This window comes from Elgaria multicarinata, chromosome 13, assembly GCF_023053635.1.
Source record: "Elgaria multicarinata webbii isolate HBS135686 ecotype San Diego chromosome 13, rElgMul1.1.pri, whole genome shotgun sequence".
NCBI classification, from domain to species: Eukaryota; Metazoa; Chordata; class Lepidosauria; order Squamata; family Anguidae; genus Elgaria; species Elgaria multicarinata.
In genome coordinates this window covers 33,946,500-33,973,558 of record NC_086183.1, presented here as the reverse complement: position 1 = coordinate 33,973,558, position 27,059 = coordinate 33,946,500, and the positions used below count along the sequence as shown (strand labels likewise).

At 50.3% G+C, this 27,059-nt stretch overlaps 1 protein-coding gene across 6 annotated transcripts in view; it reads left to right on the top strand.

The window, feature by feature from the left end:
* Positions 1–14,881, top strand: part of PAK4 (p21 (RAC1) activated kinase 4) — a 61,184-nt gene extending 46,303 nt beyond the window's left edge. For 5 of the 6 annotated variants that reach the window (XM_063140838.1, XM_063140839.1, XM_063140837.1 and 2 more), the window contains exons 3-9: positions 1,667–2,386; positions 4,301–4,798; positions 6,194–6,327; positions 7,612–7,738; positions 10,035–10,160; positions 10,929–11,063; positions 14,280–14,881. In XM_063140838.1, coding sequence (XP_062996908.1) covers positions 1,667–2,386; positions 4,301–4,798; positions 6,194–6,327; positions 7,612–7,738; positions 10,035–10,160; positions 10,929–11,063; positions 14,280–14,435 — 1,896 coding nt within the window. In that variant the 3' untranslated portion in view covers positions 14,436–14,881. The remainder of the gene's footprint in view (positions 1–1,666; positions 2,387–4,300; positions 4,799–6,193; positions 6,328–7,611; positions 7,739–10,034; positions 10,161–10,928; positions 11,064–14,279) is intronic. The other variant, XM_063140841.1, reaches the window with a different exon arrangement.
* Positions 14,882–27,059: the final 12,178 nt, after the last annotated feature.

Below are 27,059 nucleotides of genomic sequence, written 5' to 3'. Positions count from 1 at the left end.
CAAAACACACATTTCTAGTAGGCAGTAAGGAGCTCAAAGAAGACTATTTTGCAACTCAACAATAACTCGGTCGTTTAATTGAAATCTACACTTGATGCGCATGTGCTTGTTCCCTTTATTGGCTTGGTCCACGTGTGAGGCTGTTGGAGACTGTTTGCATCCTGCTGGTTGCAGGAGTTGGTGTGCGTTATTCCAAGGGTGGACTGGAGGTGACGGCATCTTGTTTGCTTTGGATGGGGGTTGGAAGAGCAGGTGCTCTCTGGAAGTGTTGGACTGCAGCTCCCAGAATTCCCAGCCAGTATGACCAATATCCATGCTGGCAGGGAATTATGGGAGTTGCAATCCAACACCTCTGGAGGGCTCCAGGTTTTGGGAAGGCTAGTATATAAGTCAGCACTGATCAGCTAATGGATTTTCAGTTGTGTGTGGCCCAGGTTGTTTTTTCTTTTAAAAGGCCTCTGGTGCAAAATCAGCATGAACGTGGCAGAAGGCGCACACAGAGTGAAAGGAGCGATCCGAGGAAGTTGCCTTGCTACATTCATTGTCACCACTCTAGACTCTATTCCACAGGCAACGTTCAGCTGACTCTGCCCCCCACAACCCTGCTGCACTCTGCAACCTTCAAGCACTCTTGGGGCAGATTCTGTGGTGCTTGAGGATTACTAGGGTTGGATGTCTTGGTCACATGCTCCCACCTTGTAGCCAAAGTTCACTTTGTTCACAGCCCGGAAGGGTAGGCTCAAGAGTGCTTTGGATGGCATGCCTGTCTCGTTTTGCCAGAGGTTCTTCTACATGTGTGGCCAGGCCTGGCTGTAGTGTTCCCGAACCTGCAGCATATGACTGACCTGTGGTAGAATGTCCGGCCCGGTGCAGTTGTAGGCATGGGCACTGGAGAGGCAAAGCAACAGAAATTGGAAAATGCTGTGGTTGAAAGGCCAGTATGACATGGGGACGTGGAAGGTGCTTTAAATGTGAAAAACGTGGATGAGACAAGGTTTTGAATTGACCCCAGAGAATGGGTTGCACAAAACAGAGGGCGTGGGGGTTGGGGGAGCCCTTTCTGGGTCCAGTTTCCCTTGGGGGAAGACCGCATACGCGTCGCATTTTGCAAACCCTACCTTCCGGCAAGAGTAGGCAATGCTGTGAACTGGAACAATCTGAAATCGAAGCTTTGCAGACTGATCTGTTTTAAATAATGGAACACATTTTACCTCGATAACATCTTAATGTTGACGGTGGTTTAGACAGCGGGGAATTTTGCACGCTCAGATAATAAATGGAGCAGCCTTACGACTTCCCTTCAGCTATTGCTGTCCAAATCCAGCACTGCTGCCGCCCCTTGTAGTTATCCGTGTTTGCGGCTTTTAAAGAACGTTCAATGTGTGGACAGAATGAGCTTACCGGAGAAAATGGTTTGGGGGCAAGAACAGCTCCTTAAAGGCCTCCCTTCGCCTGTGTATGAGCACCTTCTCTTCCTCCGCCCCTGCATGTCCTGCTTCTGGATGCTTCATTGTGTGTGCAAAAGCTGAGCCCCCCTCAGGCCACTGTCAAGCTTCCATCAGCCTCCTAAATTTTTTGTTTTGTTTTTTATGTTGCTTACCTTATTTTCTTTTGTGTTTGTATGTCTTTTCCCCCCTCTTCCATTTTCTGTACCCCGTGCACAAAGACCATCGTGCGGGGGAACAAAGCTGCCAAGGATGGTTCCCTGGCCTGGCTGCTAGATGAGTTTGAGAACATGTCGGTGTCGCGCTCCAACTCCCTGCGCAGGGACAGTCCTCCTTTCCCACCCCGACATGACCAGCTGTACCAGGAGAACGGCTTGAGCGAGGCCCTGGCTAGGCCCCGCCACCACCACCACCACCACCACCACCACCACCCCGCTGAGGAGGACACTGGGAGCAGCAGGAGCAAAGACCACAAGGAGAGGAACCGCCACGGATCCAAGAATGAACTGGATCAGAGCAGGGAGAAGAGCCGGGACAACAGGACTGCCATGCAACACCCTCGGGGCCAGGAAGCCAGCAGCAAATCTCAGCCGCCTTCCACCCACCATCGGCCGCCGCCTCCCGAGTACCACAAGCCCTTCTCGGACCACAGGCACAGAGCACAGGAGCGGGATGGGAGGAGGGAGCCTCCTGCTGAGAGGGAGCCCTCTGACCGTGTGGTCAGGAGGGAGCGTGCCGATGGCCCTGACAAAAGACCCAAATCTACTTACACCGGGGAGACCAGCCCACAGTCACCCCGGGAAAAGCGGCCCCTCTCTGGGCCAAATATACGGACCCCCAATATCCCCGTCTCTGAGGGGGTCATGAAAACAGCACAGCAGACTGGACGCCCTTTTAACACATATCCACGAGCGGACACGGATCCTGTCCGGGGTGCTCAGGTAACGATTCCCACCTCACCTTCTAGCTTGGGTTGCCCTAGGCCTGGACAGCCAGGATCCCATCCCCTGGAGGTGCCGTTCTCTGGGCACGTGAGCTCACCAGCCATCGAAGAAGCTGTTTTTGTTACCCGCTTAAGTAAGGACTTCCCTATCCTTCTCTGCGTATTCTGGGTGGTTAATTGTGTGCTGGGCCATGAGCTCTTTTGGAACCACAAAGCCAGTGTCTTCTGTGCGGTGATGACTGCAGACTGCAGCATCCACCATGGCTGCTTCTGTGCTCTTCTCCTCTCCCCTGAACCATGGCTGCGTTGCCTCTGTCCCACGCTGGCCCTGCCACATTTCTCCTTGGAGCAGCACGCTGTCGCTTTGCCACCCACCATACTCCTGCAGCGTGTGTGTTGGGGCACCCTGCCTTGCCTCTCCTCTCCTGTGCTCTCGCAGTCCTTGCTTCCACTAACCTGAGCCACTCCTGTGTGGACCAACTTCTGAAGGAGATCTGCTCTCTGCTTGTCTCTCCCTGTGTGCGCGCTTAACAATCCTGCCCAGCACTCTGTCCTGTCTTCTCCTGTACAGCGACTCTTCTTTCTGTCTCTCTGTAGAAACCCTACAGCAGTGCAACACCTTATTATGTTGTGGATGCTCCAGGCCTCCATCACATGGGGAATCTACTGAACAACTGCTGGATATCTGATGTCTCTTTCTGGGTTCATTTCTTGCACCTTTGCTCCTCTGCCACCTTTCTTCTTCTTCTTCTTCTTCTTCCTCCTCCTCCTCCTCGTCCTCCTCCTCCAAGAACAGAACCGCCAAATTATCTTTGCGTCCAACTAACCACTAACATCTCCACCTTGGTCGTTGTCCTTTGTGCTAATCCTACAGGAACATAGGCTGCTTCCCTTTTTCTCTTTCTGTCAGAAGCGTGGAGTTGGGTGTGTTTGTTCTAGGCAAAACTCTCCTACAGGCAGCTGGAGAGAGGATGAGCTGCTAAGGCCGGATTCAGCCCCTGTTGCTGCTGCTTTTGTTTCTTCTAAGTATGGCAGATGGGAGGGGTCAAAACTCAGTAGCAGAGCACATGCTTTATACATGGGAGGGACCAGGTTCAATCCCTGGCATCTCCAGTGAAAAGGAAACCATCCATATATGTGGACTCTCCAGAGGTATGTGCTTGAATGCTGTAGAAAAATGGGTGGTGCACTTGATGGCCTTTGGTCTGATCCCGCAGGCTGCTCTTACCTTTTTATAGGTTAGAAAGACTGTTGACCAAAGCAGAACAGTGGGCCAGTTCAGACAACACAACAGCCCATCGTGGGTTAATTAACCTTCGAGGGGCCATGGCATGTGCTGTCCACCATTATGACTATGAAACCCCCATTTCAGGGTCGCTGTGACTTGTCGTATCGGGTGAACCCAGCCAGGGAAGTTATTCGAGGGTTAAACAACTCTCACATATAACCCTAGAACAGGCAGTGGTCATGCGAGGGTTGTTTGACCTTCAAATAACCCTTTCTGGCTGGGTTTGCATGACACAAATCTCTGTATATCCACAAAAAGGTAACATGCAGATTGATAACACAGATATTACTTCTGGTGAGATCTGTGAATTCTTGGAGGTGGGGTGAGATGGAAGGAATTAGCGTACAAATCTTGACCACAGGTGAAATTCATGTTTCACACATTACCAGGACTTTAAAAAAACACCAACTCAAATCCCAAGCTGTCTGAATCACTGATATCACGAGTATCTGGTATCCAGGATTCAGGGCTGGGAAAAGCTCACAGGTGCCCTGGTGCCTGGGGTGTTTCTGTTCTGCATGTTCCCTTTTTAAGTATGCAAGATGCTGAGGGATCCGCACTGCTGCCGTGCCTACCTTCCCCTTTCATTCCTTAACATGAAGTTTTCCCCCCTCCTGTTTCTAGGCAGAGCATAGACCTGGGAAACCCCAAGAAACAGCATCCAATGGCCCTATAAGTGGAAACAGCAGTTCCTCCAGGGGGCCCCATCCAGGCCCAGCAAGACCCAGGAACCCCGAGCCGCCCCATCCAGGACTCTCCCAACATGCTTCAGACCCCCACTTGACGCACGCCCCACAGGCTGCCCCTCAGCCTCTGTTCTCCCAGCAGCCCCCTCCACCACAGCCACCGCCACAACCTCCCGTCCCACCTCCACCAGCCCCGCAGCAGCCTCGCTCCCCACAGCGCGAGCCGCAGCGGGTCTCCCACGAACAATTCCGAGCCGCTTTGCAGATGGTGGTTGACCCGGGCGACCCCAGGACCTACCTGGACAACTTCATCAAGATTGGCGAAGGCTCCACGGGCATCGTCTGCATCGCCACTGTCAAGAGCACCGGGAAGCTGGTGGCCGTCAAGAAGATGGACCTGCGCAAGCAGCAGAGGCGGGAGCTGCTCTTCAATGAGGTGGGAGGGGATAGTGGGCCCGCTCCGGGACTTCCGCCCACCTGCATGCGCACACCTATGTCTCGGTGGTGGAGTTTCCCTTCCTCTTCCCGAAAGGGTGGTGGCGGTGGCGGTGGGATTCCAGGCAGCTTTGGCAGGATCAGTGTCCTTTGATGCAGCGCGCCTGGGAGGCTTATGGTGAATGGGTTTCTTTGCCAGTGTCCAGGGTGCAAAAGAGGAAAGGGGTCAGCAGCCTAAGCACCGGTGAGCCCAGGCAGAATCTGTGCCCTGGGACTAGGCTCGGATATAATACGTGTGGCATATTTAGTGAGCCAACTTAAACAAGTACACCATGTTAATTTTTATGTGCTGTATAAATATATCAAAAGTTTTTCCCGAATAGCTACAAGTATTTCGGTTGAAATATTTGATAAGGTGGGAAATTAGCTAATGTGCACTTAATGCTTAAATGTTCAAACACGTTTAAAGCCTTCCTTAGATTTTTTTTTATTTTTTATGGAATACTTCGAAATATTTTAGGACGTGAAAATTCAACATGTAGACATTGGGGCTATTCGCACACAACGCGACAAGCCACCGTGTGTTATTACTTAACCCGCAGTGAGACTGCGGCATGTGCAACTGCCATTTTGAATAGGCAACTCTCGCTCACAGGTTGTTGTGTTGTGCGAACCAGGCAAGTGTGGATTATGGGAGGGTTAAACAGCCCTTGGTCTGTTTTATGCAAGGGTTGTTTAACCCTCGCATAACCCATGCTAACTGGGTTTGCCTGACAGAATAACCCCTGGGTGTTGGATGTGCACTAGAAGAAAATCCCCCATGATCATTTCAGAGGGAGCTGTCACAAAGGTCTTTGGCGAGAAAGCTAAACAAGTAATACGCGCAACAATTACATGCAAGTTCCATTGTGGCTCTGACTTGAAAGTTTCCAGCTGACTTGTGTGTGCTTCAAGTCCCATCTAATAATGGGGCTTGAAGCAAAATGACACCCCGCCTCCGCTGCACTCATCGTCTTGGGAAAAATGGGGAATGGAGGGGAACAGTAGCGCTCCTGAGCTGTTTGTGTTCCAGCTTACATCAAGGACTTCCGCGTCTAGGGCAGCCTTCCTCAACCTGGGGCGCTCCAGATGTGTTGGACTACAACTCCCATAATGCCCCAGCCAGCTCGGCTGGCTGGGGCATTCTGGGAGATGCAGTCCAACACATCTGGAGCGCCCCAGGTTGAGGAAGGCTGATCTAGGGTGAACTGACCCTTTCCAGATTGCTTTTAGGGTTAGAAATTCTGGTGTGTTCGGAGCTTCTGCTTTTTGGCCCTGGGTCCCTCTTCCTTCTGGAACAGGATATCCAGCAACTTTCTCCCTCTCCACTGCCACTGTCCTGTTTTTCCCTTTCTAGGTCGTGATCATGAGGGACTATCAACATGAGAACGTGGTGGAGATGTACAACAGCTACCTGGTGGGAGATGAACTCTGGGTTGTCATGGAGTTCCTTGAGGGAGGCGCTTTGACCGACATTGTCACGCACACGAGGTACGAAGGGGTGGAGGAACTTTTGAGTTTTCCCCGCTGTGGCTCAGCTGTGGCACTAGTTAAGAATTGCGCCAGGCCTTTCCATGCTGATTTCCTTGAGTCCTCTTAACTGCTGGGTTAGACGACACACCAGCCAACCATTGCTTAATTAACCTTCAGGACTCCATGGCGTGTGCTGTCCTCCATTATAAATATGCAAGCCCCGGCCAGGCTTGTCTCATCCAAACCCGGGTGACAGTTAACTCCCAACCAGGGCTTGCATGTATAATGGCAGCTGGCACGTGTGTGTGTGAACTTTCCCATTGTGTACACTGCACTCTGTGGCCAGCTAAAAGGAGTCAAGGGCGTGTTTGTGTTGAAATTAAGGCCTTCAGGGAAAAGGAGCATTTTGGAAACGGTGGGGGAGGTTTTTATTTTGAAGTGCCCCACTGTGGCTTGCCCTTGCAGCAGGAGGCTTCTTCTTCACTTCAAAGTCAGTCCAGCATGGCCAACTTGGGACACAACTGGACGTTTCTCCATTGTTTAGCTTGGAGCAGAGCTTCAAAAGATGGTCCTCCTGGGACTGGCTTCTCCTAGAATGACTAAGTCCGTAGGCCTAACTGCTCAGCCGGGGCTCCCTAGTTACGTTACTGGAAAGGTTTGTGGATGCAGGATTTCCTGAGGGTGGGGAGCCCAGAAAACCAGTAGTACAAAATAATTTGGGTGGGGAAGATTACTTAGCTTTTCTACCTTGTGATCCAGTCAAGGGTTTGGTAAGCAGTTGGGATGTCTTGTGGGGTGGGGAGGATCCCAAGTTTTTATTTCCACTCCGTTGCCTCCTGCTTAAAAGCAAAAGTGGTAGAAGTTTTTCTGCCCTTATCATAATAAATAGAACTCAGGGTCACCCAGCAAAACTGATGGGGCAGTAGACTCAGGACAGACCAAAGACTGTCCTTCACCCAACACATAACTCCGTTTGTGGAGTTCTCTTCCACAGATGTGGCGATGACCAGTGCCTGTGATGGCTTTAAAAAGGGAGTTAAGCAAATTCTTGGAGAGGGTGGGAAGGGGGGTCCCATTAGCCGTGGTTGCTAAATGGAACCCTTGTGTTCAGAAGCCACTGAATGCCTCATGCTGGGGGGAACAACGGAAGAGAGCCCAGCTCGTTGGCTTCCAGAGGCTTATGGCTAGGGGACTGTTGGAAACAGGGTGTTGGGCCACCTGGATCCACTTGGGGCTACTCCTAGATTCTTATGAAGAGAGGTGAGTGTGTGACAGGTGCTGTGTTCCTTACTCTAATTCCAGGATGAACGAAGAGCAGATTGCGGCTGTCTGCCTGTCCGTCCTCAAGGCGCTCTCCGTCCTCCATGCCCAGGGCGTCATCCACCGAGATATCAAGAGCGACTCCATTTTGCTCACACACGACGGCCGGGTGAGTGGCAGGTGACCCTGATTCTGAGCTTGCAAAGTCCTTGGTTTCCTAACAGGCCCACTGATATGTCGGCTGGGGGAAGAGCCATGCACTCCCTTAACATAATGCTCTCTATCTGGGGCTGCCTTTAAAGACAGGCTGGAAGTATCAGCCGGTGCAAAAGTGAAATGCTGGAATGCTTGTAGAGGCTAGGTGGCTTGGATTATACCTCACCAGTTTTGCATTTAAACCTGAGTTTAAAGTGAGCCTGTACTAGTTTTGGAACAGGGCATTTAAAAGGCTGCCTACACCCACATGACCTTCCTGAGCCCTGCTCTCTGGCCTACCATGAAGGTCAATCAGATTGGTAATTATGATGGAAAGGGATGCTCTGCTTATCATATGTCCAGTTGTTTCTGTGTTAACACATTTCATAGAATCATAGAATCGTAGAGTTGGAAGGGGCCTCTAAGGCCATTGAGTCCAACCCCCTGCTCGGTGCAGGAATCCACCTTAAAGCATCCCTGACAGATGGCTGTCCAGCTGCCTCTTGAAGGCCTCTAGTGTGGGACAGCCCTCGGTCATGGGTTCCATTGTCGTACTGCTCTAACCGTCAGGAAGTTTTTCCTGATGTCCAGCCGGAATCTGGCTTCCTGTCACTGGAGCCCGTTATTCCGTGTCCTGCACTCTGGGATGATCGAGAAGAGATCCTGGCCCTCCTCTGTGGGACAACCTTTCAAGCATTTGAAGAGTGCTTGGAATTTATTGTAAGCTGTCTTGTGAGGAGTAGAAATAAGTAAATAAAAGAATAGAATGCACCGCCTGTGGCCTCCTTCCCCATCCTGGTGCCCTCCAGATGCAGTTATAGTCCCAACACATCTAGAGGGCACCTGGTTGGGGAAGGCTGGTGTGTATGGTCCCCTTTGGCTGAAGCTGCCAGGGCCTGCAGCACCACCTGGAGGTGTCTTGCCAGTGGTGGCCCAGTCCCATCTCTTCCCAGGAGGACTTCACAAGCCATCTCCAGGCTCCTGAGAGGGCAGTTGTTTCTGGATCCTTCGGTGCCTCCCCTCCTTGGAAGGCCCAGCTCTATCAGCATCAGCATCTCTTTCTCGCTCATGGCGTTTTTTCTAGACGAACATGACGGGCGGGCTTTGCCAAGTCATGCTGTCTTTTACAAATTCAGGAATTTCCTGACAATTGAGCATGTTTTAATTATGACTGCTTTCTGGACGTTGGTGTGGATGTATTTTGGTAGGCCCAGTTTCTGAAGGTTTTCTGTGTAGTTCTTTGATGTGATGCCGGTGACTGATGTGACTAACGGATTATGATGATGATGAAGATTTACGTTTCATGGAATCATAGAATAGTAGAGTTGGAAGGGGCCTAAAAGGCCATCGAGTCCAACCCCCTGCTCAATGCAGGGATCATTTATATACCACCCCATAGCCGAAGCTCTCTGGGCGGTTTACAGAGATTAAAAGACTGAACATCTTGGAATGGCTTACATTGTCTGCCTATATATTTAGCCCAAGTCCTGGGCTTCTACACACAGGCACGGGACATAGATACATTTTTGTCGGCTCTCACCCTGTTGTGAAAACATTCACGAACCTTTAACCCGTTTGCGTTTCATAGGTTTGGTTCAATGTATCTCTGGACTGGAGGTGTCTGGCATGCGAAACAAAAAGAGTAGCTTGGGTTGGACTAATTGCAGGATTAAGCAAGGATGCAGCCTTCTGCTCATTCTAAAAGGTTGGAACGCCGCTCTAGAGGCTTCGTTACTGGCAATAAGAGCTTTGACTCTCTTGGCCCCCGCCCGTTTGCCTTTGGTCCAGCCCACCGCTGGAACGTGGCTCCCAAAAGATGGCATTTGGCCCTCAGGCTGAAAGAAGCTCTGTGCCTCGGTGTCGGTGCGTGGGGTGGAATCGCTCAGTGGCAGAGCATGAATGTTGCAGGCCAAAAATCCCAGGCTGTGTCCTTGGCGCCTCCAGTTCATGTGGATTTCAGGTAGCGGGGACGGGGGAGACCCTCATGTGCCTGAATCTGTGGAGAACTGCCCACCTACGACACCAGAGCAGGCTGAAGTGGTCTAGATGGACCTGTGGCATGGCTGTGGTTCATTTATTAAATCAACCTCATACATTCGTGCCTTTTCGTCTCCCTCTCGTAGCTTTTTTACAAAACATATTTGCGGTGGAGCTGTTTCGTGGAGGCAGGGCTGGGAGGATGCTTTCCAAAGCAACCCCCCACCCCCGGAACAATCTCCTGCAGAATCTGCAACGCCATCAATGTCCCCTTCGCTTGGGTTTCCTTGCAGGTCAAGCTCTCTGACTTCGGATTCTGTGCGCAAGTGAACAAGGAGGTGCCACGGCGCAAGTCCCTGGTGGGGACCCCTTATTGGATGGCACCAGAGCTCATCTCCCGATTGCCCTATGGGCCAGAGGTAAGAGGCCAACCGGGAGGAAGGGCGGAAAGAAATGCAGGGCTTTGATACGAGGAAGAGAGCATTCCTTCTGGATGGGGAAGAGTTTTGACCATAGGGCAGCGTTGGGCTCCTTACAGGGCCCAGAGAAGGACCGCTCAGCCTGCTTACTTCGCATTTAAGGGAGATTCTGGGCTCTGATGCGGAGAAGAAAACAGAGCTTGAGTGGCTGAGCATGGTTTTGTGGTGTACGTGTTTCTGTGTGTTTTCAAGGAAGTGATCCTAGACCCTTGTCCCTGACTTCTCCCAAATGATTTTGGGTACCAGGACTGGGGAAAGCCTCGGCCGAAATCTTGAAGAACTGTTTGAACTCTGGTGCAAGGAGCGGCCTTCTCGGTGGCTGCCCCCTTTCCACCGCCACCCAGTTTGGAAACAAAAAACTTCCACGAGAGATTTGCCAAAATGCAGACCTCGTCATTGTTCGGCAGCGTTGCAAGACCTCCCCGTCTGGGCTGGCCTTGGGGACCGGGCAAGTTTATTTATTTATTGCATTTACATACTGCCCCATAGCCGAAGCTCTCTGGGCGGTTTGCAAAAGGTTTGATGAGACTCTCATTTGCTCTAGCTGGCAACTTTGCTTCTGCCAGGCAGAATTGTTAACACGGTCTTGCCTCCGGCTTTACAGAGCAGTTCCACCCAAGGGGACATGGCCAGGCCAGGGGGTCCTTCTGCTGCTCTTGCTGTCATTTGGCAGCGTTTTTCCTTAATTTCCCCGTCCTTTTGTTTCAGGTGGACATCTGGTCCCTTGGTGTGATGGTGATAGAAATGGTTGATGGGGAACCCCCGTATTTCAATGAGCCTCCTCTAAAGGCAATGAAGATGATCCGGGACAACTTGCCCCCCAAACTCAAAAATGTGCACAAGGTATTCAATGCTTTTCCCTGCTTGACTTTTCCACTTTGGGAAGATCAGATTTGTGATGGGCATTGGATGTTGGGCCCCCAAGTAATGATGTAAACAAGAACCCAGGTTGATTCTCCTCTTCAGCGTCAAGCAGGGTAAGAGGGGTGTGTGTGTCTTATAAGAACACTCAGTGGCTTGAACTTTGAAACAAACGTGGTATCGCCACTGACCTAGGATGAAATCTTAAGGTGCAATCCTATCCTGATGTTCATAATCCTCTGAACTCAGAGGCTTTACTGGCACCCAGTGCAGAGGCAGAGGTGATATTCAGCTCTGTGCTCCTTCTGCTCTGCATTTTCACTTGAGGGAATGGTATTAAAGGCAAAACTGAAGTACTTTGCCCACATAATGAGAAGACAGGACACCCTGGAGAAGAGGCTGATGCTAGGGAAAGCGGAAGGCAAAAGGAAGAGGAGCCGACCAAGGGCAAGATGGAGGGATGATATTCTGGAGGTGACGGACTCGACCTTGGGGGAGCTGGGGGTGGCGACGGTCGACCGAAAGCTCTGGCGTGGGCTGGTCCATGAAGTCACGAAGAGTCGGAAGCGACTGAATGAATAAATGACAACAACTGGGGCACTGCAGAGAGGGCAGGAAGGAGCCTGGGGATGCAGGGGCACAGAAATGTCAGAATAAACTAGCGAATTCTAACCGTTGTGCTCTGGGTTAAATGTTTTGGTGTGCATGGTTATGATGCTCAAAGATGGTATGGCTATTTTTAACATGCTTTTTTTTAAGGTGTAATGATAAGCTTAAGAAAGATCAAGTCAGGGCACATTACTTTAAAACGCTGACCTTCCAGCAGTTATGCAGGAACTTCATGGAAGTTAGATTTCAAGTAATGCCATCTGTATATCTTTTTTTTATTTATTTATTTTATTTTATTTTATTTTATTTTATTTTATTTTATTTTATTTTATTTTAAGAGTATTTTTATCCCGCACCTCAGCCAAAAGGCTCTTGGAGCGGCTTACAATTTATCAATAAAGAAGACAGTCCCTACCCTCAGGCTTACATTCTAAAAAAAGACATGACACACAAGGAAAAGGGGTTGGGGAGGGAAGAGGGAGAAAATAAAAAGAAATTAAGGAGACTGTTTAGGCTGGTGGGAAGGCCCTGCTCCGTCCTCTCATCTCCCAATGGAGGGGCAAACCAACAGCTCCTTCTTCTTCCCCACCGGATGAAGATGTTAGCCCTGGGGGGGGGGGGGCAGGGTGTCCAACTGAAGCAGGCTCCAGTGGTCCCTGCCTGCTCCAGTCTCCCTCGCATCTTCTTCCCCACAGAGTATATCTTGAAGAGAGATACACAGTCATTCCTCTACAGGAGCATAAATGTGTTTTTGGATGCAACCAAATTTATGTATTTAACATGGGTGACTGATTTTATGAATATTATGTATACTCTAATGCTTGATAGATTATGTAACGCATGGATTGAGAGGTTGGAAAAGCCTGTGGCTATATGCAGTAATGGCACCAGATGATAATAGACATTGACCCGGTTAGCTCATAATGGCAGGAGCGAGCGACTGCGCTTTGGAACATTCCTCAATTCCTCTTTCGTTTCATAACCTACGATTGCCCTGATTAGAGGCTGCTTTCGTGATGTTTGAATGTGGGCACTCTGGGTAGCTTAGGGGTTGAACAATCCAGAGTTCACCCAAGAACTCTGGGTTGATTTGTCTGGCAAATCATGGGTTAATCATTTAACCCACGATTTGTCGTTACATGAGAACCAGGTCATCATCTTGCTTTTTGTCGTAAAGCAGCAGTTTCTGCAGCTGAAACTCTCCCCACGGCCTGAGTTCGATCCCAGCGGAAGCTGGTTTCAGGCAGCCGGCTCGGGTCGACTCAGCCTTCCATCCTCCCGAGGTTGGTAAAATGAGTACCCAGTTAGCTGGGGGAAAGGTAATCACGGCCGGGGAAGGCAACGGCAAACCACCCCGCTATAAGGCCTGCCAAGAAAACGTCAGCGAAAGCTGGCGTCCCTCCAAGAGTCAGCAATGACTCAGTGCTTGCACGAGAGGTTCCTTTCCTTTCCTTTCCTTCAAGTGGAACCACTCCATAATTCAGTCCAGTCCAGCCTTATTAAGTGTAGGGCTAATACATTTGATTCCAAGAACTCGTTGCGTGGGTTCTGGTTTTTATGATTCAAAGTCCAAGTTAGAGCCCTACAACCCTTCCCAATGAGAACAGAGATGGGATTTAAGATCTATTCTTTTAACTGAAAGAGTACAGTTAGGAAAAAGAAGATGAGCTTTTACTGAAAGTAGAAAATAGAATTATAATGTGAGCTCCCTCAGTATTAAAGAAAATATCGTGGCTGATACTCACCCCACAGATGGTAGAAAAGTGTGTGTGTGTGTGAGAGATGTATTTATACCGCCCAGAGAGCTTCGGCTGTTGGGCGGTATAAAAATGTAATAAATAAATAAATAAAAGAGAGAGAGAGATCCTTCATTGAGCTCTGGAGTGGGTTTCTCCACTGGCACCTAGTTACCTGTCGGCGGGCTTGACGGTTGCTCTTGGCCTCCTCAGTGAGAGTGTAGAGGACCTGGGCTGTTACCTGGGGCAGCCTCTTCAGCCAGAGCCGCTTCAGGTTGTAAATCATTGGTGGTAATGAGGCAGCAGGGAGGAGCATCCCTGCGGGCTTCAGCCAACCCTCCCTGGCATCTCCACAGTGCTGGAGTTGGGCTGTGCTAGTGAGATTAGGCCCATGTCCCTGCCTCCATCAGAGAGATTCCACTTTGGCTGGCCAGGGGGTACTTGAAGCAGCAGCTGGTATCTCGCTCCCAGGATAGGGAGTTCAAGCCTGTGTAGGCTTTGCATGGGAGGGGAACCACCCTGAGTAAGGGAGTAGATAGGATGGATGGAGATGCCGGGAAAGACATCCCCAGAACAAAGGGATTCTCCGGACTGGTTTTGCCTTTTGGATCAGCACTGTATGGGGGGTCCTGTGTCGCCCGCACATGCGCGCCCGCCCGCACACACACAGGAATAGCACACTTTGTCATCCCTTTCCTCCTTCCCCCTGAGGTGCTTTGCAGCTGCAAGAAATTGTGCTTCTCAGAGGGAATTCCAGGATGGAAGGTTCTTCTCGGACTGTTTGCACCAGTGTCTTCTCTCCTTCAGCCGTGACTCATCCTGCTTTGCTCTCTCGCTCTCTCCTTCTCCCCAGGTTTCTCCTTCCTTGAAGGGATTTCTTGACCGCTTGCTGGTCAGAGATCCAACACAGAGAGCCACCGCTAACGAACTCTTGAAGCACCCCTTCTTAGGGAAAGCTGGCCCCCCTTCCTGCATCGTTCCCCTGATGCGACAGAACCGGATGAGATGAAAAGGGGCAAAAGCAACCGGACATCTTACCAAAGAGAGAGAGCGAGAGCGAGGGGAAGCCTCCATCGTCCCTGGCCAGTCCACCCCCCACCCCCTCAAAAGGCAGATGGAAGCCTGCCAGCGATGATGAGGGCTCTGTGATGCCTCGCAGACCAGGTCCCTGAGACGGTTCTCTCATTGCCTCCAGACGACGTGGGCACAAAGCGCTCAGCGAGGGAGACCCGTCGTCATACCTGGCCCCGGCTGAGGGGCTGCCTTTCCTCTCAGGCTCCGCTCTGCCTACTGATGACACTGGACCCTCAGGACCCATAACTGGCATTGGGCCGGCTGGCCTGTCGCCGTTTCCCCATCTCTGGCAGGGACGTGCTCCGTACCGCCGTTCTGTACTACTGAGTTGCAGTGGAGTTTAGGCTGTGGGTTTATTTTTAAAGACTGCAACATTTCTGATTGCTTTTTAGTCGTTTATCTCATGGACCTAGGACAGTGGTGTTTGATGGTTGAGGGCCAGGAAAAACCCAGTTCATCCCCAGTCTGGGGCTTCGGAGGCGGTTTTGTTCTTCTCTCCCAGCAGGATATCTTCCTCCCTGCTAGTAAGGACAGAGGAGGTGGGGCTCATTGGCCAAGGATACCTGGGAGGAGAGAGCGGAAGCCCCCTGCACAAACACGCACACTGGGGTTAAGACGTTTCTGAGCACGTCGGTTGCTGCAGATGGGGGGGGGGCAGCACAGCCCTGATCTTAGGTGCCCCTTTCCTGGGGAATCCTCTCCCCAGGACTGAACAGGTTTCAGGCCGTAAACTCGGGAGAGCACCCTCCCCACTGCTTCTCCTGGTACTGGAGGGGAACGAAAGAAACGAGATGATTTCTTGAGGGTGGGGGGCCGGGAGGGGAATCTCAAGCAGGAAAGGTCCTCAGCTGTGTCGAACCTTCCTTCTTTGTGTAAATTCCTCTTTGTCCTTAACTGCCACTTGTAGTTCTGGGTTCTCTGTCCAAATGGAGAGGGCGGCTTCCTGGCCAGCCAGGCTTCCGTCTCTTTTTTAAGCTGCCCTTTTCCACAGGGACCGAAAAGCTGGACAGTTCTGTGAAGCTGCAGGTTGGTGCGTTCAACCAGCATCCCGTGTTGCAAAAGGGTGTTCCCTACTGCCTCAAAGGAACTGATTTTTTTTTTAATGTTTTGGGGGTGAAGAGGGGGGGGCTGCCTGGCAGCGAGCCCCCCCCCGAACTCCCCACACAGTGTGCCTGGGGATGCCATGAGAAGGGGCCCATTTCCAGGCCATGCAAACTCCTGCCCCACTAGATCTTCTCCTGCTTTGGTAGGAACTGCAACCATTGGTGATTCTGACTGAAAAGGATGATTTTGACCACGAGCCCTTGAGTTCTTGCTTGATTTCTGCCTAGCCCCAGATAGAGCCAGGTTGCTCTTTATCAGCCCACTGCATCCCTTAAGGATATGTCTGACCAGAACACAGCTGTGCTTGTCCCCTGTGACACCTTTTGCCTGCTCCCCCCCCCCCCCCCGGCCACCTCTCCCCCCTACCCCGCTTGGCACTGTGGCGGTTAGACTCCTTGCTGCTCTAAATAGTGGCCGTTGTGCCTCTGCTTGCTCTTGCGCTTTGTGCTTGCTCCCCACCCATATTGCAGGGCCGTGGCTTGTGGCTCTCTTCACCCTGAACAGTGGCTGGATTTGTGGACTACCCTTTTTTTGAGGCGGGGGGAGTTCTCTTTCCAAGAACAGGCATTGCTATGGGTTTTGTGCTGTCTCAGAAGAGGACTCTCGCCTTGTGCTTGGGGGAGAAGGCAAAAGGGAGGGGAGTGCATGGATGAGTCCTCCTAGGCATTAATTACTGTGGTCTTCAGAATGTGTCCGGCGGGGAGACGCTGTCGCTTTGCGAAGAGGAAGCACAGGAGGAGGAGGCTGCCAGTTTGGTGGGAGAGGAGAGGAGGAGGGGGGGTATTACCATTTCTTCACTCCTAATCTTTAGAATGGCAGCCAGTCTGAGCTGGTGAAGCGGCCAGCCCCCAGGCAGGGAGGATTTTAGCCTTAGGGGTAGCAAAATGGAACGGAGTGGTGGTGGTGGTGGCATTCTTGGCCTCCTCTCAGCACTTCGGAGGGAGGGTTTGCTGGGAGCCAAGGAGGCATTGGGGGATTGCCTGACAGTGGGAGGGATGGGGGGGGGGTGTCCCCGCCTTTTGAGTGGCCTCAGCTGCCTTTGTCGGGAGAGAGCAGAGCGCCGTCCCCGGAGGTCCCTGCTGTTCCTCTTGCCAGAACTCCCCCCCTTGCATGCTGTACAGCCTGGGCTTTCCCTGCATGCAAAGTTTGGTGGGGGGGGGGTTGCTTTTCTACAAGGGTTTGGGAAACCTTCCTTCCTACCTGGTTTTAGATTCTTACAAGTGTAGATTACACATCCCCTTCACCATGTTACTATTGTTAGGCAGGGTGGGGAGAGGAAGCATCTCTCTCAAGCTCCTTCTAGCGCTCAAATAGTCTGCATTTAACACTGCAGGTGCACCTCGCACTCCCCAAATCCCCCCCCCCCTCCATAAAACTAGGATTTCCTACCTGCCGCTTCTGTCAGCATTTAGGGGACTTCTCACAGCGTTTCTGTCAGTTGCTTCTCTGAGAGCCAGTTTTTTTAAAAATATATACCCTGTGGTTTTCACTTCTCGTCTCTCCCTCGCATAAATTGGGTGCAGACGGGTGCATTTTGGAAGGCTTGTTTGGGCAGATGGGAAAAGACCTGCAGGGGCAAAGATTTGCAAAAGGGCCCAGGACGCGCCCCTCCCTCCCCAGCGCTGTTGGCCGGCAAATACACGACACTTTCCTGTTCTGGCTTTCCGTTGCGGCTGCTTCTCCTCTCAAGCTGAACGGTATTTCACTTCTTCCAAACACATCAGGTACCTTTGCTTCCAGCTAGCCTCAACTACTCTGAGTGCTGTTTCCTCCTGCTTTGCCTGCAGAAGGTGTGTGCTTCAGCATCAGTGCCGCTCTGCTCCGCGCCACAGTGAATTCGCCCTGACGCCAGCGGCTTCCTCAACGTTTTCCTTTTTGAACCTCCGAAAACACCAGTCTTCAGGGCCTAACAAAGAAATGCCCGTGCCTCTTCCTAATGGCCCCAGGGCCCAGTCTTTTGCCAGCACTCCTGACTTAGCACCGTTGTAACCAACAGCAATCCCACTCGTTCTTTCTTTTTTATGTTGGATTTTCTTAAACATTGGGAACAACTTTTAACTCTACCAGTTTTAAATCTGAGCCACTCTGCTGACATTTTCATCTTCTGGTAATTCTCACGTGAAACGGTGACCCATGGAAGGGGGGGTCGGCAGCCCAGGCTTGCTAGCTGACTCGCCTTCCACCCATCCACACACTTTTCTGACAGCCGCTGCTGTCTTTACTTCAGGAAGCTTTTTTTTAAAATGGCACTAACACTTCATGGATGCAAACAAACTCCACAAAACACTACATTTTTTCCTGCAGGGAAAAAGGCTTTAAAATAATCTCACATGCTTTGAGATGCTGTCAAGGCAGGTTCGTACAATGAGAATTCCTCAACTCCACCAGGTTCCACACAACCTCACTACCACAACATGACTTTTTCCCAGTTCCCTGAGATGTAGGACTGGAATTTTAACTACAGGCCTGGCAGAACTGGCCTCAATGCCCCTCCCTCTCCTCTGCCTCCTTGTAGCTTGAAGATTTTTTATATATCTGGAGGCTTTGGGAATGAGGGTCTTCCCCCACCCCCTATGAGAATGACTACTGATTCATTTTGTGGGTTTTTGTTACCTTTTTTTTAAAAAACAAGTTATTTATATTGGTTTTTTTTTTTTTTGTAAGACAACAGTATTTTGCGTTGGGATGATTTTTAAAAATCTGTTTCAGACAGACTGCTGTGACTAATTCTAGTAAAGGTTCAGCCATGAATTATATTGTATAAAAGAACCTGAATTTCATGTCATGATATTTGGCTGTGGGTTTCTTTGTTGTTTCCTTTTCACATGTGGTGTTGAACTTGGTTTAAGTAGTCAACATTCTAGTTTTACAATTACAGAGGTTTACTATTTCCTTTATGTTAAACTCTTGGGTCTCTTTTTTTTGTGGGGGTGGTAGGAAGGTTCTTCATCCTGCAGTTGTGCATGGTAAGAGCTGAGATATACAGAAGTGTACCACTGGAGTGTACCACTTCACATTGCAAATAGGAAATCCTATTTTATTTATTTCTATACCGGCCAATAGGCAAAGCTGAAAGGTCACACATTGGTACTAAGCCGCTTGCACACATGTTTCCTGTGTGAGGGAGAGAGCTGGGGCTAAAGAAGCATTTACATGGTGTAGCATTCAAACACGTCTCTCGTATCTTTACTCTGAATTGATAACAGTCCAGCAAAAGACGTGGCACGTCATCTTTCCGCTTGTGTGAACATAAAGCGTTCCTAATATTGGTGAGACATTTGCTATCTAGGATGAATTCAGACAATCATTTTGTCCCACCCCAGGTGTGAGATTACTGGAAATCCAGGCAAGCCAAAAACTTCATTAATGAGAACTCCATTGCTTTCAGTATGACAAAATAGGAACTCCCCCACCACCCCCACTTCCCATATTTCTCTGGGGTACAAAATATGACATCTAAAGCAGCCTTCCTCAACCTGGGGCGCTCCAGATGTGTTGGACTACAACTCCCAGAATGCCCCAGCCAGCTTGGCTGGGGCATTCTGGAAGGCTGATCTAAAGGGTGAGGGGATGACTTTTCACTACAGCTTGCTCCCTGCTACTTGTAAATGGATTTTGGATTTTGCGTTTGAAACTTTAGAGGGGAAAAACTATGTTAAACTGGACAAAATGAGAAGAAACACCTGTTTTTTTTTCTCTCTCTTTCTGCCAGCCTTGGAATTTTCCCTCCCTACTCTTAGCTGCTTTTAATAGCCCACAGCCGTTGCAACAAGAAGTCCCGGGCTTTTTCTGCTCAGTAACAGATTTCTAAATTAGCTCAGTTAAGCAATTCTAAATTATTTTCTGCTCAATAACAAATTCTAGAAAAGTGTCTGGCCAGAGAGAAGGGTGGTGGGGGGAGAGAAAAGTGCTGTGATGCGAGAAACACAGCGGTGATTTTTCAGAAGAAAGGCCACCGCTTGGATGGGGATCCCGGACGTGGTTTTGGCAAAACCCTTGTAGCTGCTGCCAGTACATGTTGCTAGTAAGCCAAAGCTACCCAAGAAACTTAAGTGGGGATGTGATGGGGGGAAGGGAGGAGGCTTGCTTTGCATCTGACTTACCCAACTGGATGTCTTCCAGATTTGCTGGACCGTGATACGGTCATCCATATTGGCTGAGAATTGTAGTTTGACACATCTGGAGGGTACCAGGTTGGGGAAGGGTACTTTATATGGGCTGGGGGAGGAGGCATAGTTACTTCAGGTTAAATGAAGATTGAGGGGAGACATGATAGCACTCTTCAAATACTTGAAAGGTTGTCACAGAGGAGGGCCAGGATCTCTTCTCAATCATCCCAGAGTGCAGGACACGGAATAACAGGCTCAAGTTAAAGGAAGCCAGATTCCGGCTGGACATCAGGAAAAACGTCCTGACTGTTAGAGCAGTACGACAATGGGACCAGTTCCCTAGGGAGGTGGTGGGCTCTCCCACACTAGAGGCCTTCAAGAGGCAGCTGGACAACCATCTGTCAGGGATGCTTTGGGGTGGATTCCTGCATTGAGCAGGACTCAATGGCCTTGTAGGCCCCTTCCAAGTCTGCTATTCTATGATTCTATGAAAGTTTGTTAGTCGGCTACTTTGACCTTTTGAATGACCTTACAATATTTGAGTAATTGTCATCCCTGTGTATTGGGCCTATATACATCACTTTTTACCTCCCTTTCTCTCCTCATCTCTGCCGTTTTCTGATTTCACTGCCTATTATCCAAGTGTTAATGTTCAGCTTGCAAAGAATTCCTTCTCCTTCACTCACAGGGGCCAGGCCCAGCCTTGGATTAGTTCCTGGCTTGATGCAGCCCTAGGCCATCATTGCTCAGAGTAAGAGAGTACTGCCAAAGCCTCTGGGTTTGTTCAGAAGCAGCACAAGCCCAGCAGCAGAAAGCAGAGGTAAACTCTGGGGAAGGGACCTGCAGAGAGAACGTCTGGGGTGCTGAGACCCATGAATGGGGGCTTTGAGCCCAGCCCTTTTGGTGTGAGGAAATTGAGGCTCAGATCCCAACTCAGCCATGAAGTTGACCAGGAGTCCTTGGCGGGCAGCTCTCTCCGCCTTGACCTCCGTCTCAGGGGAACTATGGGTATAAAAGGGGAGGGGAGCGGCTCCCCAAAAGAAGAGTGGAATACTGATGCCCCAAACAGACACTTGGATGCCCTGCCCCTTCTGCTCAGGGGTGCAGGGACCCGTTGCTGCTGTGGATTGGGGCAGGAAATGTCTTCTGCCTATGCTCCAAAGGGCCTGCAGGAACAGGGCACGGATCAGTTTTAGAGGCTGGACTTGCCCAAGGACCTCAGCTGATTAAGAGTCACATCTAGTTGTAGTTCTGATTGTGAAAGCAACTTGCCCACAGTGTGTGGCATGCAGGAAGCATTGCTCCAGACTGGCTTGGAGAGCCAGAATTGTAGAAATAGTGTGCATGTCATCATAGATGGGTGTCAGGTTGGGGTCGTCTGCCTTGATGCCATTGCCCCTTCTCCCAAACAGGAGGGGGTGATCTGTTGCCTGTCCTGCCAGTACTGTTAGACCAACCCAAGAGTTTCTGAAAAACCCGGGCAATTTCAGCCATTATCTCTACCATCTTTTGTTAACATTTGATGGGAAGTTTTTGGATTTCACGCATGAACAAACAGGGCCTATTCCTACCCCCCCCCAAGCCCATTTAAATACCTCCCGCTCCATGTTCAGATGTTTCTGTAATATAAAATAAATAAAAACCTCTTCTGTTTTGGATCAGCTTTTCAGCCACCCGAAAGGGAGGCCCCTTTGATTACAAACGGAGGACCGCCTACTCTACTGGGGACCGCCTAAGAGCTAAGGTCGCCCCTCCCCAAAAGTGCCCCCCTTGCAGGGGAGGGGGATCTAGGCCTGTGTCCCATAGATTGCTCTGTGACCCTCCCTGGGTTTGTAGCAAAAATAGCTCGTTCCCTGGTGTACCAAGTCCAATTCAGCACACGAGGAGAGGAGAAGAGAAGAAGTATGGGTCAAACAGCGTTTATTCTGCAAAATAAAGAGGCACTGGAGCTAATTGCTGCAAAGCATGTGCCTACCTCGCAAGGGAGGTAGCTAGGTATTTATACACTGTCTTCTCAGGCAGCCGCATATGCAGGCACCTTCTAACAGGAAATTTCTAGCTGAAAAGAAAGTACATGGAAATACATTTTCTTGGCAAGCATCTACAGTACTCACTGTTCCCTGGAGAACATTCACTTGATTTTGGTTATCTTAGAATGTTCTGGCCTTCCCTTGGACATCTCGACTTTGCAACGTTTAGTTAGCAACTTACCATAGCAAGTACAGTAGGTTACTCTGGTTCAGAGCTGGGGTCTTTTTCTTCAACAGGTTCACACCTGTTTGTTCTTCTTCATGGTCCTCCAGTGGTCCTTAATCATCCCGCGACTCCGTCCTTCAAAGGGATATGCCCGTGAAATGGCTGTCCGTTTGCCTTCCCCAAATCTCTTCACGCCTTCCTTGATCCACTCAGATTCCTCTAACATCCACTTCTATTAAAAAAAAAATATTTTTTAAAAAAGCTCAGAGACTCTCATGAGCAACTACGAAGCATCACCTGGGGATCCCCTCCCAACTCATGCCGTAAACAGCGAGTCCTTCCCCAGTTCACCCAGAGCACTGCGCACAGCGAGTTCCCACAGACAGGTGATGCCGGGAATGAGAGCATGGATTTCGTGCCAGGAAATGCCTGGAGACTAAACCCACCGGGTGGCATTTTCTGAGTCATCCATCTGTAATCAAAGGGGCCTCCCTTTCGGGTGGCTGAAAAGCTGATCCAAGACACAAGAGGTTTTTATTTTATATTACAGAAACGTCTGAACACGGAGCGGGAGGTATTTAAATGGGGGGGGGAGGGGAAATAGGCACTGTTTGTTCATGCATGAAATCCAAAAACTTCCCATCAAATGTTAACAAAAGATGGTAGAGACAATGGCTGAAATTGCCCGGGTTTCTCAGAAACTCCTGGGCTGGTCTAACATCCTTAGTTCATAATTCGAGGAGGGCCCATGGCTCAGTGGTGAAGCACATGGTTCGCAAGCAGAAGGTCCCAGGCTCGACCCCAGGGCCTCTCCAAACTGTCTCAAATGGCAGCGCTGCTGCCAGACCGTGTGGGAGACAATACCCAGCTAGATGGAACTTGGCACCAGGCGGCTTCTTGTCCGTGGGAATGACGGTCTGGGCTGCACGGGGCGTGGGGCAGCCGGCCTCCCTTCTCACAAAGAGGCCTCTCAAGTCATCCGTTTTGCGCTAAGTTCTTTCCCACCTAGCCTAGGAGCATGTAACATTGCCTTCTTTTGTGTCTTGGTTTTGTCTTTCCCCTTCGATTTTGAAAGACATTTCAATGAGCAAATTTACCCTCCGCAGAGTCTAGAAGGCACAACTACAGTTATGGGACTTTTCCTTTCAGAAGACAAATACAGGGTACAATTTACCAAGCGGCAGCGTGCAATGGGTTACGTGCAACCACTTGGCTCAGCCCGGCTCAGTGGTTGGGAGGTTTAGCCACCACTGCATCCCCACCAGAAATCTAGTGCAAGATGACAGGGATGAAATCCGCACACACACCCAGTCCCTCGTAGCGCAATGCAGCGCATTTGGCAAAGAGCCCCCTGAATTCACACCTAGTTGCCAGCTAATTCTAGCACAGTTCAGAAAGGCATTTGTCAGGTTTCGAAGGTTCCCCCATATCGGTTTCCCTTGAATTCACCCCGTGGGGCAGCAGCCTCACCTGGGCCAGAGCGATGTCATCGTGTTGCGGAGCAGCGGGAACCCCTTTCAGACTGAGGGCCACAAATTCAATTTCAGGGACGCTCTCAGGCCCTCCATCCCAGTGGTGGGCGGGGCTGAAGGCAAAAAGGGGAGGAGCCAGAATACCCCAAACACCGGACTATTTTAGCTCGAAGCTCTTCTTAGGAGAGGCATTTCAGAAAAAAGGGGACGCTGCACCAACTTTGGGAAGCCACCAAACCATCAGGAAAAAGGGGGGGGGCTGTCCAGGGGAAGGGGAGAGCCATCTGGGAAACCCCGAGGGCTGAATTTGGCCCCCAGGCCTGAGGTCCTGCACGATGGGGTCAGGGCTTGTGGGCAGCATGGCCTTGTCCAAGCTGCAACCTGGCCTGAAGAGGAGGTGCAGCCACAACCACGCTCCCCGCAGCCTCCTGGTCCAGACGTGGCGCAGCAACACGCTTGAACTTCCACCTGCAATTCTAGGGGGCCGAGGCTGAGTTTTCCGAGTGCTGGAAGGGGACGCTGCTCTAGGTGCTCCGAGGGGCGGCCCCTTAGATGCCCTCGTGATGGTGGAGAGGCTGCAACTCTGAGGCGGCAGCAGCGGCTTCATTGGGGCCCCATACAACGGCTATTGATGGTGCTATATAAATAAATAATAATATCTGTACAGCACCATGTACATTGATGGTGCTATATAAATAAATAATAATAATAATAATAATTGGGCTGCTTGTGAGGCCGGGCTGGCCCTGCTCTCCTTGCTACGGCTGCCATACGAGGCACGGCCAGCAGCTGGAGCTCAACGCTCCTGCTCGGTGAGATTTGGACACCCAACAAGTAGGAGCCTCAGCAACCTGGCAGGTTTGCTGCTGGGGTCGATCCAGAGGAGATGCGGTGTTGCTGGAAGGGCAGCCTAAGTGGGGCCCAGAGACCTCAAGCGTGCCCAGCACCACAGCCCAGAGCGATCGGAGCCCACCGGCAGCCACACCCACTGCCAGCCCCTGCTTACCTGGCCCTCCTTTTCCATGTCACTCCAACCCAACTCCTCCTGGGGAGCGTCTCTCAGATTCCCTTGGGCCACTTCTGAGGTCAAAGGCAGCTATAGTTATCAAAACCTTTCCTCTATTTATACAAAAGAGACTAAATATAATGGATTCCTGCCTATATTTTTGTTTGTAAAGGGGGAAATTTTAAATGTACTACCCACTGTCAATAACAAGATTTTAAATTAGATGTTTGTTATTGCATGTTATTAAAAAAAAAAAAGCATTAAAAGAAAGGAGGAAAAAAATCCCTCCTGCACAGTGACAGGCCAGAGTGAGTCATGTGAGTTGTTTTTCAAAGGAAACTGTTATCATAGAATCACAGAATAGTCGAGCTGGAAGGAGCCTCTAAGGCCATTGAGTCCAACCCCCTGCTTATGGTCAATGTTGTAGCACAGGCCTACAGAATTGCGCAAGGCGAGCAGAGATGGGAGCTCAGGAACTGCTCCGTGTAGTTAGAATAAGGGGTGTTCCACCCACCCACGGACATACCCATGAGCGTCCCTTCTTTTCATGTGTCAAATGTTGCAGAGGTTGCCACAGGAAATTAATTCGGCCAGTGGAACCGTTTGCAGCAGCAACGAAACCCAAAAGGGGAAAAATAAATATTTGCCTCTGGAGTGTGTGTGTGTGTGTGTGTGTGTGTGTGTGTGTGTGTGTGTGTGTGTAGCTCCTGGCTTCTCCTCCCACCATACACTGTGGTGGGGCAGGTCTGCTTCCTTTGCCCTCCCCGATTCTCTCTCTCTCTGAATGGCCCCGATTCTCTCCCACCCCACCTCCTACTCCACCTGGACAGCCCTGGCCCACATCACAGGGCTGTTTTCAAGGCTGGACAAGAGATAGGGTGACCCTATGAAAAGGAGGACAGGGCTCCTGTATCTTTAACAGTTGCATAGAAAAGGAAATTTCAGCAGGTGTCATTTGTATATATGGAGAACCTGGTGAAATTTCCTCTTCATCACAATAGTTAAAGCTGCAGGTGCCTTGCCCTCTTTTAAATCTGGTCACTCTGGTATAGCTCCTGCAGCTTTAACTGTTGTGAAGAAGAGGAAATTTCACCAGGTTCTCCATATATACAAATGACATCTGCTGAAATTCTCTTTTCTATACAACTGTTAAAGATCCAGGAGCCCTGTCCTCCTTTTCATATGGTCACCCTACCTTAGAGGCCTTCAAGAGGCAGCTGGGCAGCCATCTGTCCGGAGTGCTTTGAGGCAGATTCCTCAGGGGGTTGGACTTGATGGCCTTAAAGGCCCCTTCCAACTCTTCTAGGATGCTATGACACACACACTCGCCCACCCAGTGATTCTGAACAGGATTTGTGGTGGGGGTGGTGGCTTGGTTAAAGCCTGACCCTAGCCAGAGTTCTAAGGTACCCCCCGCCCCCGCCCCCAGTCTACATTTTAATAAAAGGAAGCCCCAGGTAGAGCATAAGCCAGTAATCTAAAACAGGAGCTTAGTTGTGCATGAATGGCTGTTGACCAACTCTTGTACTAGGAGAGAGCATTGTGAAGCAGCTGCTTTTTGACAGCTGAAATCTGAAGTAGCATTTAGGTGTTAATAGGTTGATATATGAAAAGGAAAACAGGGCTCCTGTATCTTTAACAGTTGCATAGAAAAGGGAATTTCTACAGGTGTCATTTGTATATATGGAGAACCTGGTGAAATTCTTTCATCACAACAGTTAAAGCTGCAGGAACTATACTACAGTGACCAGATTTAAAAGAGGGCAGGGCACCTGCAGCTTTAACTGTTGTGATGAAGAGGGAATTTCACCAGCTTCTCCATATATACAAATGACACCTGCTGAAATTCCCTTTTCTATGCAATTGTTAAAGATACAGGAGCCCGGTCCTCCTTTTCATAGGGTCACCCTAACAAATGACACCTGCAGAAATTCCCTTTTCTATGCAACTGTTAAAGATACAGGAGCCCGGTCCTCCTTTTCATAGGGTCACCCTAGGTGCTAACCCCCTCCCCCCCCCCCCGCCCCTGTTTAAGCATAAGTTCTGCATTAGGTTGTTAATTTCAACCGTGGAAGGGGATGAATGGAGCAGCTGCATTTCATGTGCTGAAAGGGGGTTAAAGGTGGGCTTAGGCCCCTTAAGTGCAATGGAATTCCCGAGTAAATGTGCATAGGGTTGCCTGTGACAACCCAGTCCTTCATGTGTTTACTCGGAAGTAAGTCCAACTGGAGTCACTGGGGCTTACTCCGCAGGTAAGTGTGTCTCAGATTGCAACCTGACAGAGCAAGGCTGGAGGATTCAGGCATCCTCTATTGAATCCATCCGCTCACTCCGGAGTCAGTCCCACTATTTCTCCTCCTCCCCGTTCTATCCGGATTAACGACTCTAGCAGAGGTAAATTCTGCTGGCGTATTCGACTCGCCCAACCTTAGGGGGTGGATTCACGAGCCCCCACCCCCCGACACTTTTCCCACGCTCCCATCACCGCCCTGGTGAGTCCACGAAGCTGCAGTCCGTTGCAGGCTTACGGTGGAGTAAGCCCCTCAGACACAGTGGGATTGCCTTCCAAGTAAACTTGCCCATTGGGTCTATTGGGTCACTTGGTTTAGAGGCGCGAAGTTGGCGTAGCGCGAGGCAACTAAACCAAATTACGGGCGCAGATTGGGAGTGTG